The sequence below is a fragment of the Nicotiana tabacum genome, chromosome 5 (assembly GCF_000715075.1).
Source record: "Nicotiana tabacum cultivar K326 chromosome 5, ASM71507v2, whole genome shotgun sequence".
NCBI classification, from domain to species: domain Eukaryota; kingdom Viridiplantae; phylum Streptophyta; class Magnoliopsida; order Solanales; family Solanaceae; genus Nicotiana; species Nicotiana tabacum.
The window spans coordinates 116,841,176-116,859,072 of NC_134084.1; the positions used below are offsets into that span (position 1 = coordinate 116,841,176).

The window sequence follows — 17,897 nt, forward strand, 5'->3', positions numbered from 1 at the left end:
ACTTTTGGGAGAATTCTTAGTCTTCCTAACTTGAGGAACTCTCAATTTGAGGCTTTACAAATGTAAAAGTTAGACTCATTGGTTATCGATTGGTTACTCATTGGTTATCGATTGGTTACTCATATCCATTTTCTAAATAGATAATATGGTTTTTATCCATATTTGTCCTTTTTAAAAAAATTTATTATCCAATCCATTTTTTATTGGATAATATGAGTGGTTAATCTGTTTTCTTTTAACCATTTTGTCATCTATACCCCAACCTACCCCACCCAGCGAACTCTGGACCCTACCCCGTTATACACCCACACCGCTCCATTGCCATCCCTGCTCAAGAGATGCGTGAGATTAGTGGTTTCTTAAATAATTGTTCATTTGTAAACCAATCAAACTTAAAATCTAGTCAAATAGAAACTACAACTTCATGATAATATCTTTTACAATAAATGTTTAATGCCTATTTTATGTAGGATACTACCAACTTTTCCTTAATAGTCATCATATGAATTATGTATTCATAAGTATTTCGGATACCGCGTGTTGAGCTACATTAAAAAAAAAATCCATATCTCTTATGAGGAAAGTAGGATACCTAATTAATAATACCAAATTTAGGGAGGGCATGGGAGCTCTTGTTAAAACAAGATAATGCGAGTGTTTAATTCACTTTAATATCTCACTTAATTTTTTTTAACATATTCAATCTTTTATTCTTACATAATTATTATAACGTTGACTAGTAACTACTTGGTAGATTGAAATTTTACTTTCCTACTTTAAATGACAAATTAATTAAATATAATATTATTGATGAATTATATGAAAACTATAACAAATAATAGACAAAAAAGTAGAATTAATAACAAAAAGAAAAAGCTAATATGACGGAGCAAGGTGGGATGAGACTAAAACATGCGAGGTAAATATGATGTAAATGAAAGAAAAAATTAAATGAGACGGGACGAGTCAAGATAATATTCTAAAAAAAGAAGTTATTCGTTCTACAGTTAAAAATATAAAATGAGTCAATTTTCTAATATATCTTTTTCTAGATTATTCTAGTAGTAGGAGAATAATGAAACCTAACTGAATTATAGCATTAGATAACAATAATCTCATCAATGAAAACAAATTTATAATATTCTGATTTACAAAACAAACAAAAAAAAGACATAATGTAAGAAAATATAGCACAACAAAGGTGGAGTTCGAGCATTAAGGTGGTAGGCTAAGGGATAGTCGAGAGTTCTTCCCTCTTTGTACCAAGTAGTCTGATAGAGTTTCGTATAGATTTGTTAGCGGCCTATGTTGTTTCACATTGTTGTTTTGCATAGTTTTGTATTATTGTCCTTTCACTTCTTCGTTGTTGCTATTTTCTTTCTAGCATCTTTTGTTGTTACATGCCTTTTCTCTTGTTTCTTTTGTGATATTATTGTCTTTCCTGTTAAGCCGAGAGTCTCCCGCAAACAGTTTCTCTATCCTTTTTGGGGTAGGGGTAAAGTCTGAGTACACTCTACTCTCCCCAGATCTCATTAGTGAAATTGTATTGGGTATGTTATTGTTGTTGTTTAGACATGATGTAAATGTGACAAAAAAAGTTGTGCGAGACGAAAAAAGGCATGATAAAATCGTCATTGTTTCGCAACTAAACGAATTTTCTAATAGAACTAATTTTGTCTATTTTCAGTTAAGGGAAGAAAAGAAAAAAAAAAAAAAAAAAAAAAAAAAAAAAGGGAGACCAAAATAATAGAATCAGATAACAACAATCAGATCACTGAATTAAAAACTTGTAATATTATGTAAATTATAGTAACATCTTAATTACAGTAACTTCAACCACTTTCTTCAAAGCAAAGATAGAAATCACTTTCTTGGGTCGTTCGGTTATCGAGATTAGGATATTAATTTCGATATTAATTTAAAAATTATATTTATCTCGTTTTTTGTCTATTGATATTAAGTGCAGTTAGTAGAAAATTTATTTCAAATCTTAGTATTATTGGTTTCGTATAGAATTTGAGATTGTAATCTAATAATATCTTTATTCCGATCCAATCGATTTCTTAAGATTTTATATATTCATATTTCCTCATATATTCTATTCGGTCCAATTTGTTTGGCATAATTTAAATTTCAAGAGTCAAAAAAAAAAATTTATCATAATTTTTTATATACTTTTTAAATATTTTAAATTATTAATTATTATGACTTACCATACTTTTAATGTAATTTTTTACTATATAAATTTTAAATCAAAAAGTTAAAAATCTTATGTCCAAGTTTATTCCTATTAAAATTGAGAAATTTGACTTTTATTAATATGAAAAATGCCATAGTTATCCCAATGGGTTTTGCCCAAGAAAGAAAATTGACCCTTCTATGAACTCCTATCATGTAGCCTTATCACCAACCCATAATTCAACTCCTCTCCTCCCCCCCTCCCCCCCCCCTCCCCAAACCAAAAATAAAAAAATAAAAAAAACAAAAGAAAACAATACATCCCCTTCCTCTCTTTCCAGTCTCTTTGAAGCAGCACCTTGTATTGCATTTTGAGTCTTGAGAGTTGAGAGAGAAATAATTAAATAAACAAAGAGAAAATAAGATACGAGAGAAGAGAGAGAGAGAATATCTCTCATACTTTAACATATATTCTTACCTGATGAAATTTTCTTTCCAATCGGCATAATTTTCTCTGGATTTATCCATTGAATATTTTCTATTCCTCTATCTCACCAAAATCTTCATCAAAATCTTTACTTATTATTCCCTATTGGTTTTGAGTTTCAGCATGTGAATTTTCCCTTGATACCATATATTGAGATTTATCCCAATTTTTTCATCAGATTACCATGAATTTGTTATATCTTCATCAGAAAATTCAGAACTGAGCCTCTGATCAATCTGTAAAACGTAACTGATTTTTATTTGTTAGTTACCAAAACTGCCCATTCACTCCCTTTGGGTCAAGACTGATAGAAAAACAGAGTTTTATTGCTTAAAAAGCCTTGTCTCTGATCAGAATTTGTATCAAGAATCGATTTTTGGGTTGTGGGTACCATCGAAATCGGATAAAGATTGATTTTTGTTATCTGGGTGTCAATAAAGATTTGATTTTTTGATCTGGGTGTTGAAAAAGATTTGATTTTTTTTTATTTTATAAGCTTTCAGTTATGGCCAAGAGTTTTGGGACTCTTGAAAAATGGAGGGATTATTTTAGGACAGCAAATTCAGATATATTTGATATAATTGAGCATGCAATTATGGTGGCAGCTACAGATTGTCCAAAAGAGTTCAAATTGAGAAGAGATAAAATTGCTGAAATGCTTTTTACATGTAAAGTCACAAGGTGTTTTGGTTGTGATAAGGTTGAATTAGCTGTGCCACTTGCTAATGATGATGAGGGAAAGAATAAGAATAAGAGTGAATTTGGTGGAGGATTTGAGGCTAAAGAGAGCAAAGCCAATAGTAGTATAGATCATCATATTGAATTGAATGTGAATCAAGTTAGTAATTATAGCTATGGAGATGCTGAGGCATTGACTGAGGAGATAGAGGAAGAGACTCAGACTCTTGGAGAGGTTCTTAGGATCAAAGATATCATTGATAACAGTCAACATGAGGTTCATCTCTTTTAACTTGTGATCATGTTGAAATTTCATTTTGTTCGTTGATTCTGTTTTCTTGAGCCGAGTTTCTATCAGAAACAAACTCTCTACTCATCCGGAGTAGGGGTATTGTGTGCCTACACACTATCCTTCCTAAACCCCACTTGTGGGGTTTTAGTGGGTTGTTGTTGTTGTTGTTCCTTGATTCTGTAAGTAGATTATGGAGTTCTTTTTTTAGGGCTATTAGACACAAGGAAGGAGAATTTTGATAATTGAGCTTAAATGTGGTTAGAATCTTAAAATTTCTGATGTGGTCTGACATAAAAATGGTCACTCTTTTATGTGGTTGAATTTGAGGGCCATTCTATTTTCTGTACTAGTGTTTGTAACTGGAAAATCTGATAATACAGTTTGGAAATGTTTATGCTTTTTAGTTTCCTTTTTTCCTCCTTTTGATCTATTGATATATTTGCTTTTTTTATCTTTAAAAAATGTACGAAGATACTTTAAACTTTATCTTTGATTTCCAATTTTTGCAATTTCACTTGCTTGGTTGAGAGAATTCATAGTTTTGAGATTTTGATTGCTTTTTCTTTTCGACAGTCCGCAGAGCTATATGAGTGCCTAAGAAGGCTTCAACTAATGGCTTTGTCTGTGGAGACCCTGAAGGTTTTGATCTTTTGCCACTTCCAAATTTTTATCTGCCATTTGTTTTAGTTCTAGTTTTAACCCTTATGGTCCGGCCCTTCCCCGGACCCGCGCATAGCGGTAGCTTAGTGCACCGGGCTGCCTTTTTTTTTAATTTCATTTCACTTTTTATTTGGGCGTAATGTAATTGTTTCTATATCAGGCTACGGAGATTGGGAAGTCAGTTAATGCTCTCAGAAAGCACAGCTCAAAGGATATTCGGCATCTATCCCGGACATTGATTGAGTAAGAAACTCTCGCTTTATTGCTGAAGTAAATTATCAATATGAATCCACAGCATGGTTCTCGTAATCTGATACAGCATCCTTTTAACGTTACTCAATTTTGTTGTTTTCGCTAAGGTTTGAACTTTTGTCTTCTAGTCGAACTAACATTTCATGTCGGTGTCTGCCAGCTTGCTTTGTCGATTATACTTTTGAGCTAATATTACTTTTTAATGCTTGCCATTATTTGTTGCTTATAGGTTTTCTCTAATTGTTGTGATCTTGACCATATACATTGAGTACGTGATAGCTTAGTTATCAATGCATGGTAATGAGCTAATGATACTCATCTCTTTATCCATTCAGTGCTTCACAAAATTTCTGACTCACTTCGGTAGCCCCTTTGCATTTATCAGAACTTATCAGAAGTATATGACTAACCTTGCTCCTTACTCCTGCAATTCGGGCTCAAATTTTTCTGTTTTATATCCCTTCTTGCTGATTGATGCAACTTGCTTAGTTACTGCTTGGGGACCTCGTCTGTTTCTATAGAGTGCTATAAGTTCGACATGTTTGTAGCTTATAGCTGATCGCTTTTTAATATATCACAGGGATTGGAAAATTTTGGTAGATGAATGGGTGAATGCTACTGCAGCCTTTACAGGTGGTTGTTTAAACCTTCCTCTTGTTTTTTTTTTTTTTTCAATTTTCAGGAACAGAGAATTAAGTATTCCGTTCTCTATGTTTGTTTTCTTTTGCAATTCTGAACTGAAGTTTAATTATTACTTGCTTAAAGGTACCGAAAGCACTCCAGAGTCTATGAAAGTATCTGTAGTTGATCAAGAGGAGGAAGGACTTCCTTCCCCGCCGTTGGATGACTTAGCTTTCTTTGCTGCTCAGACCACTTCAATGGAGTTGTCACAAGTATGCACAACTTCTTCTCTTCAAGAAAATTAATTATTTTTCTTTGGAGGTTGCCACTGACTGATTTCTCTTTGTTGTTTGTGACCAATGAAGTTCTTTGACGGCATGGATGATGATGGAAGTGAGTAGAATTTGTGTCCATATTCTTTCAGTATAAGCTTTGCTATTCGGTTCTTTATTTGAATTCCCCACTAATAAAGTTATATTTCTCTGTTTGGGGATTTTATTTCAGATCCTCGAAACAGTGGGGAATTCAACGAGAACCGAGGAAATGGCAGAAAGTCATCACTGGATGACCAGAATAATCCAGTTCGGAAGAAACAGTCCGCTGATTTCTTCGATGCTGCTCCCAAGGAGAGGAAGAGTGAACAACAAAAGAAACAAGAAACTGTAATCAAGAAACAAACACCAGTTATGAGACCAAATAAGCCATGCGGAGGTGACTCTGGGCCCGGAAGACCGATAAAACCAGTCTCGGAACAGAAGCTCAAGATGAGCGAGATGAACTTCCAGCAGAAATCCGATCAGGGCACAGTTCACAAGAGGCCTGTGCCTACTCAACAAAATGTGAGTATCAGAAAGGAAGTTATCTTTTGATTTATGTAAACCTCTGATCTCTATCTAACTGTGCATAATTTCATTGCGTAGAAACTTAGACGCTCAGATGAGGATGCAGTTCAAGTCAAACTTGAGGCAACAAAGAGAAAGCTTCAGGAACGGTACCAAGAGGCTGAAAATGGTTAGTTTCTTTCTCAAATATATGGATATTCTAAATTCTAATTCTTCTTTTGAGAATACTGAAATTGATTGACTCGTGACTATAAGCTCCAATTATGATCTGAATATATTTTATAATTGTCGTTAAGCCAAAAGGCAGCGGACAATACAGGTTATGGAGTTGCACGATATCCCCAAGCAGGGTATCTCCAACCAAGGTCTTGGCCTTAAAAATCCTCATATGAGACCGGGCAACAATAACAGGCATTGGGCAAATGGACGTCGCTGAATTTTCTATCAACCGACTGTCTCAATAAGATCTCAGTTTTCATCCATCTTTGCAAGTTATTCTTGTAGAAAAACACTGATGACTCCTCAGTCTACTAATTTCTCAACTTGCTGTGGAAACAGAGGATCTCATCTAATTTACCTCAATAGTAGAGGCCACTCTCAAATCGGGAGGGGCACGCGAATGTTATCTGAGTTACAATATGCTTAGATAAACATTTTCTTGGACCTACAGTACAGGGTTTGGCATTTTTGGTCTAAATTTTTTTGATCTTTAGGAAGGACTTGTTATCTATTGATTATTAACCATATGCTTTCATAGGAATACCCTGACTGTAAATTTGCACAGAATAAGTGCATTTTCATTTTGGTCAGAACTTTTGTATGAAGCACAGAACATTGAAATATGACGGAATAGAAAAGGCTGGTTACATTCTCTTTTTTTGGCAAGTCAGTTAGATGGCTATCACAAATGACATTGTTCTATAATTTATGTCATGTTTCCCATCAAATCAGAGCCTTAGTTGACAAAGTTATCGAGTACCTGTGCTAGTGGGAGGATAGCAAGTAAGGCAATCCGGTGCATTAAGCTTCCGTTATGTGCGTGGTCCGGGGAAGGGCCGGACCACAAGGGTCTATTGTAAGCAGTCTTACCCTGCATTTTTGTATAAGGCTGTTTTCACGGCTCAAATCCGTGACCTCCTGGTCACATGACAATTTTATCAGTTGCGTCAATTTTACACAAATTGGTGGAAGATAACAAATATCACGTGAAATTAGTTAAGATGCGCGTAAGCTAACACCGTTATAAAAATAAAAAGTTATGCCATGCAGTTTGTTGACTTAATTGGTTATGGATAAGGATTTATGTAAAGGTATTCCTTTTTCTTCCCCTCTCTATATACGTTGGAAAGTTTTTGTTGATTGTTAGTTTGGTAAAGCTTTGAATACCCTTGTTATCAGGTAAAGCAAGTGGGGTTGGATGTCCATTTTAGGTAGGGACACATTTCGTAAAGATTTGGTTGTTGCTTTGGGAGATGGTGGATAAGCAACAACAAATGATGTGGAGTGCATTTAATTTTATTGTAATCTATCCGGTTTATTTATGTTATACGTCTTTTTAAATATGTTTTCACTTAAATAAAGAATTATAGTAGTCTCAATTAAAAGTAACTATCTTTCCTCTCTTTAAACATTTTACTTCACTAATCAAAACAGTCAGGATAGATTTGAAAAAAAAAAAAACAATAAATGGCTTCCTTTTCTTTGAAACATCAGGTATTTTGAAGCAAATTGAGTTTGTTAAGACAATAATATTAAATTGAGTTTGTTAAGATGGTAAAATTGGGGCCGAAGATAATAATCCAAGATTATAAATATGTAGTTATCGAGTCTTTTGTAATTTGTACTTTACTCAGTTTAAGTTTCAATTAATGACAATGTAAAAAAAAACATTCATACAATTAGATTATTAAATAAATCAACAATTAAACTAAACATCTCTAAGGCTCAATACGTGACAGGTTTCGAGAAAAGAGTTTATGGTTGTGCAACATTTGGTTGTTCGAATTTTAGAAGATTTTTACACGTCTCCTTAATTATGCCAGAAAACTTTTGCTTTATCACTAAGCACTTAACAAAGGGAGTAATAAAAGACAATATTTTCACCGGAAAGTTGGTGATTTTATGGGAAAAGCCCAAGTAGACCCCACTTATTGCCTTTTTTCAAAACCATTGTCCTCCCAACACCTCAATTTATCACTCATTTAAAATACTCCCTCTGGTCCAAAATAAGTGATTTTTTGGTTTTTTTCTTGTGGTCCAAAATAAGTGATTTTTTCAGATTTCAAGAATGAATTAATTATTTTTTTCCTATATTGTCCTTGGAGTTAATAGTGTTAGAATATGTGTTAGGAGTGTTTATGTGAGATAATAAAGGTTAATATAGTCAATTCTATTCCTAATTAATGCTAAAAGGTGGATTTCTTAATGTGTGTGAAAACATCCAAAAACTCATTTATTTTGAACCGGAGGAAATATTAATAAGTGGATGTATTATTATCCGATACAGTTATGTTGGTAATTAAATGTATTTTGTATTTCGGTAGAGTTGGTAAGGAAGGTTGTTAAGTGTTAAATCATACTCTAATAAGCAAAGAGAGACATATAATGAACGAAAGGGAATACTAATTACTCACTCCAGTTCACAATAAGTGACCAATTTGTTTTTAGCACGTCCATTAAGAAAATACTAAATTTTATATAAAAATATCTACTATGACTAAACTACCCCTAATTAAACATTTAATGTGAGGAGTAAGAAAACTTTTTAAGAATATGTACATAGGGATTATTTTGTAAAAACAAATTGAATTCTTTCTTGATTACATAACTGGACATTTATTTTGAACCAAAATGGAAAAGCAAATTGGTCACTTATTGTGAACCGGAGAAAGTATATGATAAGTATGTCAAAAATTATAACATAGTACTAGTTATATTTAACCTTTCCTAGTAATACCTGTGATTTACCATTAACCAAACAGAACCTCTAAATTTACCATCCAAACCTTCGGTTACCTAGCCGACCTCGTCCGCTCGGAAGGACACAATCTTGACTAGATTACGAGTTGTACCCCGCTTCCACAAATATTACAGTTCGTACACTGCTGTCAAATTTTAAATTATCACATAAAATGATGTATTCATTTCTGAAAGGATCCATATTAGGGGCATTTGCATCTATACCCGCTTTTTGTATCATATTTTAACTTGTGTCCGCTTTGCAAAAAAAAAAAAATGCAAGTGTACCCGCTTTTCGCATAACTTCAGCACACGGGGCTGAAGTAGCAAAGGCAATCACGCAAAACTTAAGCATTCTAGTAGTCGGGCCTGAAGTTCAGCTCTAGAGCTGAAGTTTTTGTGTTGTAACGGGAAACTTCAGCTCTAGAGCTGAATTTTTTGTGTTGTAATTGGGAAACTTCAGCTCTAGAGCTGAAGTTTTTGTCTTTGTAACTGGGGAATCCCACTATCAAGATGTTCTAGTTTATGATAACTCACCCAACTTTAGTTTACCGTTATTAGATTTTATATAATCGGATCCATCGTTCAATTCCATCTACTGTGTACTCTGTTAACTTTCATGTTTTAAATATATCAAGAGCTACGTTTCATAGCCAAAAAAAAAAAAAAAAACTCAAAAGAGAAAAGAAAAAGAAGAACAAACTCCATGTGCATGGGAAAGAATGAATTTGAAACTTACTGTTAAAGGTTGGGTTCCTTGTGCAGAAATATTCACGGTATCAAGTAAATTTCCAGCAATGGATGACGGAGTTGTGTTTCCAGACAATGAGGAAACTAGTTTTTAATGTTATAATAATCCAAATGAAGTCCTCAGTATATTTGCTTTAGCTTCATTAATCAAAGAGAGCAATGTTGAAGTCATCGTTGTAGAAGAAGAAAAAAGAAAATGAAGGAGGAGAAGGGGAGGAGAAAGGGAGCTGAAGTAAAAAGTGGGTACAAGTTAAAAGCTTTTAAAAAATGGGTATAGGTTAAATGTGGGCGACCAAATAGGGCGCCCCGTGCAATTTTTACTCCATATTAGCATAACATAGAGTCCATTACTCAAATGGTCACTCAATTATTTCAAATTATCTCTTAAAGTCACTTTTTTCGTTTGTAACAACAAAGTCATTAAACTATACCTATTGCACTCAGAAAGTCACTCAACCAAATTTTTCAAATTTTGGATTGCCAAATACCTATTTTACCCTCTAAATTATAAACATTTATCTTCTTTTTTTTTTAAAAAAAAACTTTTTAATGTTATGATTTTCCCATTTTTAATTTACATTATGGACTTACCTATAGAATAAATAAATATTATTTATAAATATAAAAAATAAAAAGTATTTAAGCATATATAATGCTGGAATAACAAAATAATGAGCATAGTAAAAAAATTAATTAGAATAATTTGTTAGTAATAATAATTTTAGTGTTAACAACAAAAATTCAAAAATTTATTTACACAATTCAGAATGAAAGAAAATAAAGGTTGTAAAATATATATTCCATGCACGTAATATAAAAATAATTATTTAAATAAAGGTATTTTTATAATATACATTATATATTCTTGAAAATTATGCTCAATTATATATATATATACTACTTAACATAGCATATTTAACCTTATAATGTTCCATGCACGACTTAACATAGCATAATTTACCCTATACATATAGTCCCCATGCTTTCCGGTGACATAACTTTGTGTCGTCGGAAAGTTGGTAGAAACATAATAATATAATTGTGTATAATTTTTAAGAATATATAATGAATATTATAAAATACCTTTATGTAAATAATTATTTTTATATTACGTGCATGGAGTATATATTTTACAACCTTTATTTTCTTTTATTCTGAATTGTATAAATAAATTTTTAAATTTTTGTTGTTAATATTAAAAAGTTTACAAAAAATAAAAAGAAGATAAATATTTATAATTTAGAGGGTAAAATAAGTATTTGACAATCCAAATTTGAAAAATCTAGTTGAGTGACCTTCTGAGTGCAATAAACATAGTTTAATGACTTTGCTGTTACAAACGAAAACGAAAGAAAAGTGACTTTAAGAGATAATTTGAGATAATTGAGTCCAGAATATACCGTATGCAACTTTGGAGTATAGATCTATATCCTCCTTTTATACAACAACAACAACAACTTATTATAATCTCACTAGTGGGGTCTGGGGAGGATAGTGTGTATGCAGACCTTATTCCTACCCTGGCCTGGGATAGAGAGGTTATTTCCAAATAGATCATCGGTATCTTTCCTTCCAAGAATTCTCCACCTTGCTCTTGGAGTGACTCGAACTCACAACTTTTTAATTGGAAGTGGAGGTTGACCACTCTCCTCGTTGATGACATGTTCTTTGTTGAGATTGACTCTGCTCTTGAATGAAAAACAGTGAAACATGTTACTTCAATGAGTAATAAACAAATAAAAAGATAAAGAAATTTCTAAAGTCCAGACGCATTTATTGACTATTTCTATGGAATTTTGGCCCCACAAGTTTTGATTCCTCCCTAACTTCCCTGCAAAATCACCCCCTATTTATCAATCAAGTACAATTCCTATTTCCTGTCGTCCAAATGCTAACAAACACTCTATAATTGCCATAACAAATTTATCTTTTTATTTATGTTTCCAAAGCCACTCTTATAAAATGCCTATCTTTGTTGACCTTTTTGTTTTACATACTTTTCAACTGTACTTTTTGAGGAACTATAGAATGTGCCTTTAGTTTTCAGTGGTATGCTCGTTAGTTATTTCTAGTAACTTTCTTGTTCAACAGAAACACAAATACAGATATAAAATAATGAGAAATTAATTCTTGCTAGTAAGTTCATTTAGGATAGAGTACTTTCAATTTTTGGGAAACCAACTAGATGGGAGGTGCAGGTGGCTGGTCTTATGAAAGCATGTCAAAACTCCCATCCCTGATTATGCTTCGGGGCGGGAGTCGGATCGGATATGGACATGTCAAAACAGGTAATGTAAAAACGGATAAAGTATTCAACCCGATCCACAGTTAATACAGATAGAAAATAGGTTAATCGATAGATAATATGGATTCATACTCAGGGGCGGATGCACCTTGGTCGAAGCGGTGTCGGATGACACCGCTTCGTCGAATTTTTTAATAAATATATGTATTTAATTAATATGTAAATACAAGATATGATACAAAATGCGTAAAAGGATAACACTAGAAACAATTTGCTCTTCAGCCTGCCTGGTTAAGTGCTGCTTACTTTTTGCAGAGGTCGTGAGTTCGAATCTCTAATAGCCTGAATGTTATAAAATTTTGAGCACCATGACAAAAAGTTCGGCTAAAATATATTTTAGCCAACTTAAAACCCTATTTTGAAAAACTACTCATTCTCTACATTTGCAATTTCTGAAAATTGGGCATGCTGCTTGTGTTTCTATTATAAGTCACCTTGATACTTTTTTCTTTCTCGACGATAAAGTTGAGTAATGGAACTAATTTACTGAATCAAATGGTTGTTGATTTTTTGAATAACTACTCATTCTCTACATTTGCAATTTCTGAAAATTGGGCATGCTGCTTGTGTTTCTATTATAAGTCACCTTGATACTTTTTTCTTTCTCGACGATAAAGTTGAGTAATAGAACTAATTTACTGAATCAAATGGTTGTTGATTTTTTGAATGGTTATTTGGTGCCTTATATTAATATTATTTCTAATGAAGTTATTATAAATAAATTTCAAAAAGTGAATACTCTCAATAGACTTATAGTAATATACTTGAATTGTATTTTATTATTATAATATGTTTTGTTAATATGATGTCGTTATAGAGAGATTTATTTACTTATTCACTTTTTAAATATCGACCGCTTATGAAAAGTTCTGTATATGCCCATGAAAGCGCGTACACTAATACTAGTATGCTATATTAAAAGCACGAACACCCTTAGCGAAATATCGTTCGCCTTTTTTACCCTTATAAAAGTCAAGCTTATTAGTTATTATCCATTTTTTTAAGTGGATAATATGGTTCTTATCCATATTTAACCTATTTTAAAAAGTTTATTGTCCAACTCATTTTTATTGGATAATATAGTGGATAACTGTTTAATACCCATTTTGCCATCACTAATTATACTCTTGAAACAAGGACGTTTCGGGATTATAATCCCACATTCTATATTATGAGATAAATGATAACAAAATTTTGGTATCAATTTTTTTTTGATTTTAGCTAATAAAATTTTATGACTTTAATGTTTCATTAAGACCCAAGGTGTTTCCTATAGTTTTCTTGAAATCTTTTTGAGTCTTTGTGTGTGTATAAATACTTCAGTCTTCACTTTTTTAAAAGACTTTAACGGTTCTTCATTTGCTTGCTGCAACAACCAGAAAAAGAAAGAAAAAACAAGAAATGGAGAAAATTGTGGAATCTCTGCTTTTCTTTATCAGAAAAGAAGAAAAAGAAATCTTTCATTCATTCACTCTAACAGTACTCCCAGCCAACCAAGTGACCAACCACCCTGACAAACCAACCACCGTGACAAATTAATACCTCCTCCCCCTCCAAAAGAAAAAAAAATCCATATATCTAGATGATTATGCAAACAACCGATTAAAGATTGAACTTGCTTTGAAATTGAAATTAAATATTTACATCCTGGAAAGAAGAATTAAACAGTTCTTGCAAAATATTTTATTCTCTCTGTTAAAACAAGACTAGAACTTTCCAAAAAAAAATTGAGCTTACGAACTAGCTCTGCAGTGTCAAATATTAATGGCGCCATAATTTGTTTAGCTGGTATTGAGAGGGTAAGCAAATCGTAGAAAATGAGTTTCGTCGAAATGCGGCAATTTGAGGAAAAAATACGGTTCAAGCTATAATACCCATATTTATAGACTAGTGTCATATAAGATATCACATGACCATTATTATAAGGTGTATAAAGTGAGTAATATTTTGAGTAACTTGAAATAATTCTTAATTATGTGAATAATTAATTAATTACTTATTGAATTAATAAAAGATTAACTGTGTAATTAAGAATTTATTGACAATTAATAGGCGGGGACAAATCCCCCACGTGGCAACAAGTGGAGAAAGGTCTAATAGTGACCCTTGATAAATTAAAAGGACACATGGACAATACTCCTAGCCACTCCTTGCAAACACGCAGGAGAAGTTTATATTAGTCTTACACTTATCTTCAATTGATATTAAGATTCATTTGGAGGGGATTTGATAATTCAAACAAAACTCCATATTGTAATAGCAACGAGGGTTCTTGGTTTAGCAGAGGAATTCGTACGAAATTATACTGTGTAATCGCAATAGAATTTTGTGATTCTAAGAGAGCACGGTACAATCTTTCTCAAGAATATCATACGGATTTTTTTCTACTTCGATCCGTCGTTATATGATTTGTCGCAATTGACGTGTGTTAGAAAGATTGTCAAGAGAATCGGCTCAGGTATGTTAAGGCTATCCCTCCTTTCTTTTGGCATGTTCTATACGACACAAACGAAACGAGCAAATGCACGATTTTCATAAATGACTTTATTCATAGAAATACTAGAGATGTTTGAGTTCTTGATTCCCCATGTGTCATATTATTCTATCATCTGTTCATGGATCTCAGAAAATACGTAAGTTGATAAAGTTTATTTCACGATATTAATCAAAGGCATAATGGTCTTATGACATGCCGAAAGATTTTATTGACGTACTTCTTACGCATTGCATTCATTTATACATGTACATTGACCCATGACCACATGGCATTATATACGCATATATATGTATGTATATGTATATGGGATATGGGAAAAGGATATGGCGTTATATACGCACCACCATCTGATCAGCTGATATACGTTGATGGTTTGCCCATAGCGCCCGAGATGATATGATGGGATGCCCTCAGAGGCTTAATGATGTTATGAATGCATATACACATGCATGGTATAACATTTATATGCATATGCGTGACATTATAATATTAAATGATTCACAGAGCTATTCAGATATACATGTTGAGTCTTTTACTCTATGTTTCTCTCATGTCTATTGTTTACTGATTTTCATTCCTTACATACTTGGTACATTATTTGTACTAACGTCCCTTTTGCCTATGGACACTGCATTTCATGCCCGTATGTCCCGATAGACAGGTTGAGAGTCCTCCAAGTAGGCTATCAGCTCAGCGGAAGACGTTGGTACACTCCATTTGCTCCGGAGTTGCTTATTTGGTTAGTATGATTTAGACATGTATTGACTGGTATGTCGGGGCCGTGTCCCGACCTTATGACGTTTATGTACTCTTAGAGGCTTGTAAGAATATTTCATGTATATGAAAGATTTTATGGCCTTGTCGGCCTATGTTTAGTGTACGAGTGATCATTTTGGCCTTATAGGCCCGTACGTCATATGTATAAGTCAGTATATCAGGTTGAGTCATTTTATGTTGAGTGTTCTGTCATGTTTTATTCTTGTTACCTCATACGGACCTTCTGGCCCATTTACCCATGTTGATGTAATGAGAAAGATACGTTACGTTGGTACTCGATTGAGTAAGGGCATCGGGTGCCCGTCGCGGCCCATCAATTTGGGTCGTGACAAAAGTGGTATCAGAGCAGTTCTGTCCTAGGGAGTTTACAAGCTGTGTCTAGTAGAGTCTTGTTTATAGGTGTATCGTGCACCACACTTATAAGCAGGAGGCTATAGGGCATTTAGGACTGTCACTCTTTCTTCCTACTCAAGATCATGTGGTAGAGCTATGTTGTAAGAATTCGAACTCCTAAATTCTATTTTATTCATAATACGACTATACCTAGACGATACCTACAGTTGGTAAGAGATTGAATGTAGCTATGGAAGACTTGTGTCAGAGGAACTCGATTTTTCATGATGCTTATGATGAGTAAATGTAAGATCTTCAGTAGATCATGTGTGTACTAAGACGTGTAAGCCTCTTGATAAGGAGACTTAAGGCAAGAATATCTATCCACCCATATGGTGAAAGACAACGAAAGATTCAGAAAGTAGATACAATTTTTAACAAGTAAAAGAAGCAAGGTGAAGAATGGTACGAGACACCCAGTTAATGAAGAATATCAGTATTTACAATTCAAGCAGAGAAATATAAGCATTTTGAGTTACCTTCAATTGTAATAGAGGTATGTACAATTAGTCACTCCCATCTCAGTTATGCCCTATGAGAGCTAACTGGGGTTAGAGTAACCCAAAATGATGGATGTATTGTTTGCGTTAGTTAACATTTCCGAAGGATATTACAAATGTGGTAATAATTCTCTTTGTGAGACACTCAGATGGTGCATTCTAGAATATTACAGCTATATATGAATACTAGCATGTTGAATTTTTATTTTTTTTACAAAGACAGGCACTGGAATCCTGGAAAGGATAAATGTTACCTTAGTATGGCTCATGTCCCTAGTAGAGCAAGAATGTTAGGTAAACCGAGGAGCCAGTGGATGGAGCAAAAGGGGGCTAAAAGCAAAAGAATGTTTTGCTGAAGTTTTTAGAATAAAGTGATAGACAAAAATATTAGCAGAGAAATAAGAAGAGAGATACGGAAGCATTATGAGTAAGATATGATACATGGATGGCAACGATAGATCAGAAAAAATAATAACAGTATTACAAAATCTATAGACAAGGAAAGGAAAATATGATAGGTAACAGGCCTTGAGGCAACAAAAGAGTATAGGTCATAAAGTCACATCCTCATTTAGAGAAATAATTTTGTAACTCTAACGTGATTACCAGAAGGAAAAGTTAGACCCAGAGCAATAGAAATCAGTATGGATTGGTGAACAAGATAAACTAAACATGAATTAGGGATTGAGTGATTTGACAATGGCCGGCATCATGAGAATTTCAGATTGCATTCTGGCAATGATAGAATGGACAACAGAAGAAGATTCACGAGAAATTCAGAGAATGGTCATTCAGGAAGACACTTCCCAAAAGCAAGCAATGTGAGCAAAGTTAAGCTTAAGAGACTGTATATGCCAGTTACACTAAGTGTCACCCTCGCGAGTAAGGGAATTTGTTATCCTTGGTACAAAACAATTACCGTAAGGCGAGTAAGGGTCATCGATGATGTGAAAAGACGCCAAAGATGAAGAGGTAAAATATTTAGATCGTTGTAGCACTAAATGTTAATACTCCCCTAAAATTAAATATGGAGTGATGTGGCATTAAGTCAAAATTAAGTGGTTCTAGTAATTATGGAATGGTAAAGGAGGAATACGATAAATAATAAGAAAGGAATGAGATTTCACTTATCCAAATCCTACAAATATGCTACGACTCTAGAACATTATGTAAGTACAACGTCGGGGAGAGGCAGTAATGGTTTCCCCCAGGATGTTATTGATAAATAAGTGTGAATGAACACTTGAGACATAAGGAGCTAGTGCGAGAGGTAAGTTAAGACAAAGAAATAACCCAAGAGAGATTACGCAGAATATAGATATGAGAATGGGCCAACGAGTAGTTAGTAGTTGATTCAGGAAGAGCATAGTTATGGCTAGACAAGAAGATATAGCAAATCATCAGATCGTGGGAGATAAACATAGTGAACCCCAACATAGTGAATTCAGTCTCGCAGTTATGATATTGTAATCCTTGAGAAATATTCAGATAGCAGTGGGGTAGTTAAAGGTATCATATGACTGTTACGGAAATAAAGAGAGTGTCACTGGGAAGACAGTCAAAATATCAGTTCAGAAGCAACCCTACAAGCATAAGGGCATGGAGGTAAGTAACTATGGATAATTATATGCTAGGAAAGACATCAAAAGGTCCGTCGAATATACAATGTAATAAGCTCACAACTTTACAAGAGTCAGAGGATCCTCC

General features: G+C 33.5%; 1 protein-coding gene across 1 annotated transcript; it reads left to right on the forward strand.

The window, feature by feature from the left end:
* Positions 1-2,493: 2,493 nt before the first annotated feature.
* LOC107785567 (putative mediator of RNA polymerase II transcription subunit 26b) lies at positions 2,494-6,881 on the forward strand. Its single transcript, XM_016606898.2, has 9 exons — positions 2,494-3,620; positions 4,209-4,274; positions 4,456-4,538; positions 5,128-5,180; positions 5,313-5,440; positions 5,534-5,561; positions 5,673-6,007; positions 6,089-6,179; positions 6,307-6,881. Exons 1-9 carry the CDS (start codon positions 3,171-3,173, stop codon positions 6,444-6,446), a joined length of 1,374 nt encoding a protein of 457 aa, XP_016462384.1. The 5' UTR covers positions 2,494-3,170; the 3' UTR covers positions 6,447-6,881.
* Positions 6,882-17,897: the final 11,016 nt, after the last annotated feature.

Coding starts and splice junctions, on each gene's coding strand:
- LOC107785567 (XM_016606898.2), top strand. CDS start 3,171: ATGGCCAAGAGTTTTGGGACTCTTGAAAAATGGAGGGATTATTTTAGG. Junction 4,539..5,127: donor CTATCCCGGACATTGATTGA/GTAAGAAACTCT, acceptor AATATATCACAG/GGATTGGAAAATTTTGGTAG. Junction 6,008..6,088: donor CTGTGCCTACTCAACAAAAT/GTGAGTATCAGA, acceptor TTCATTGCGTAG/AAACTTAGACGCTCAGATGA.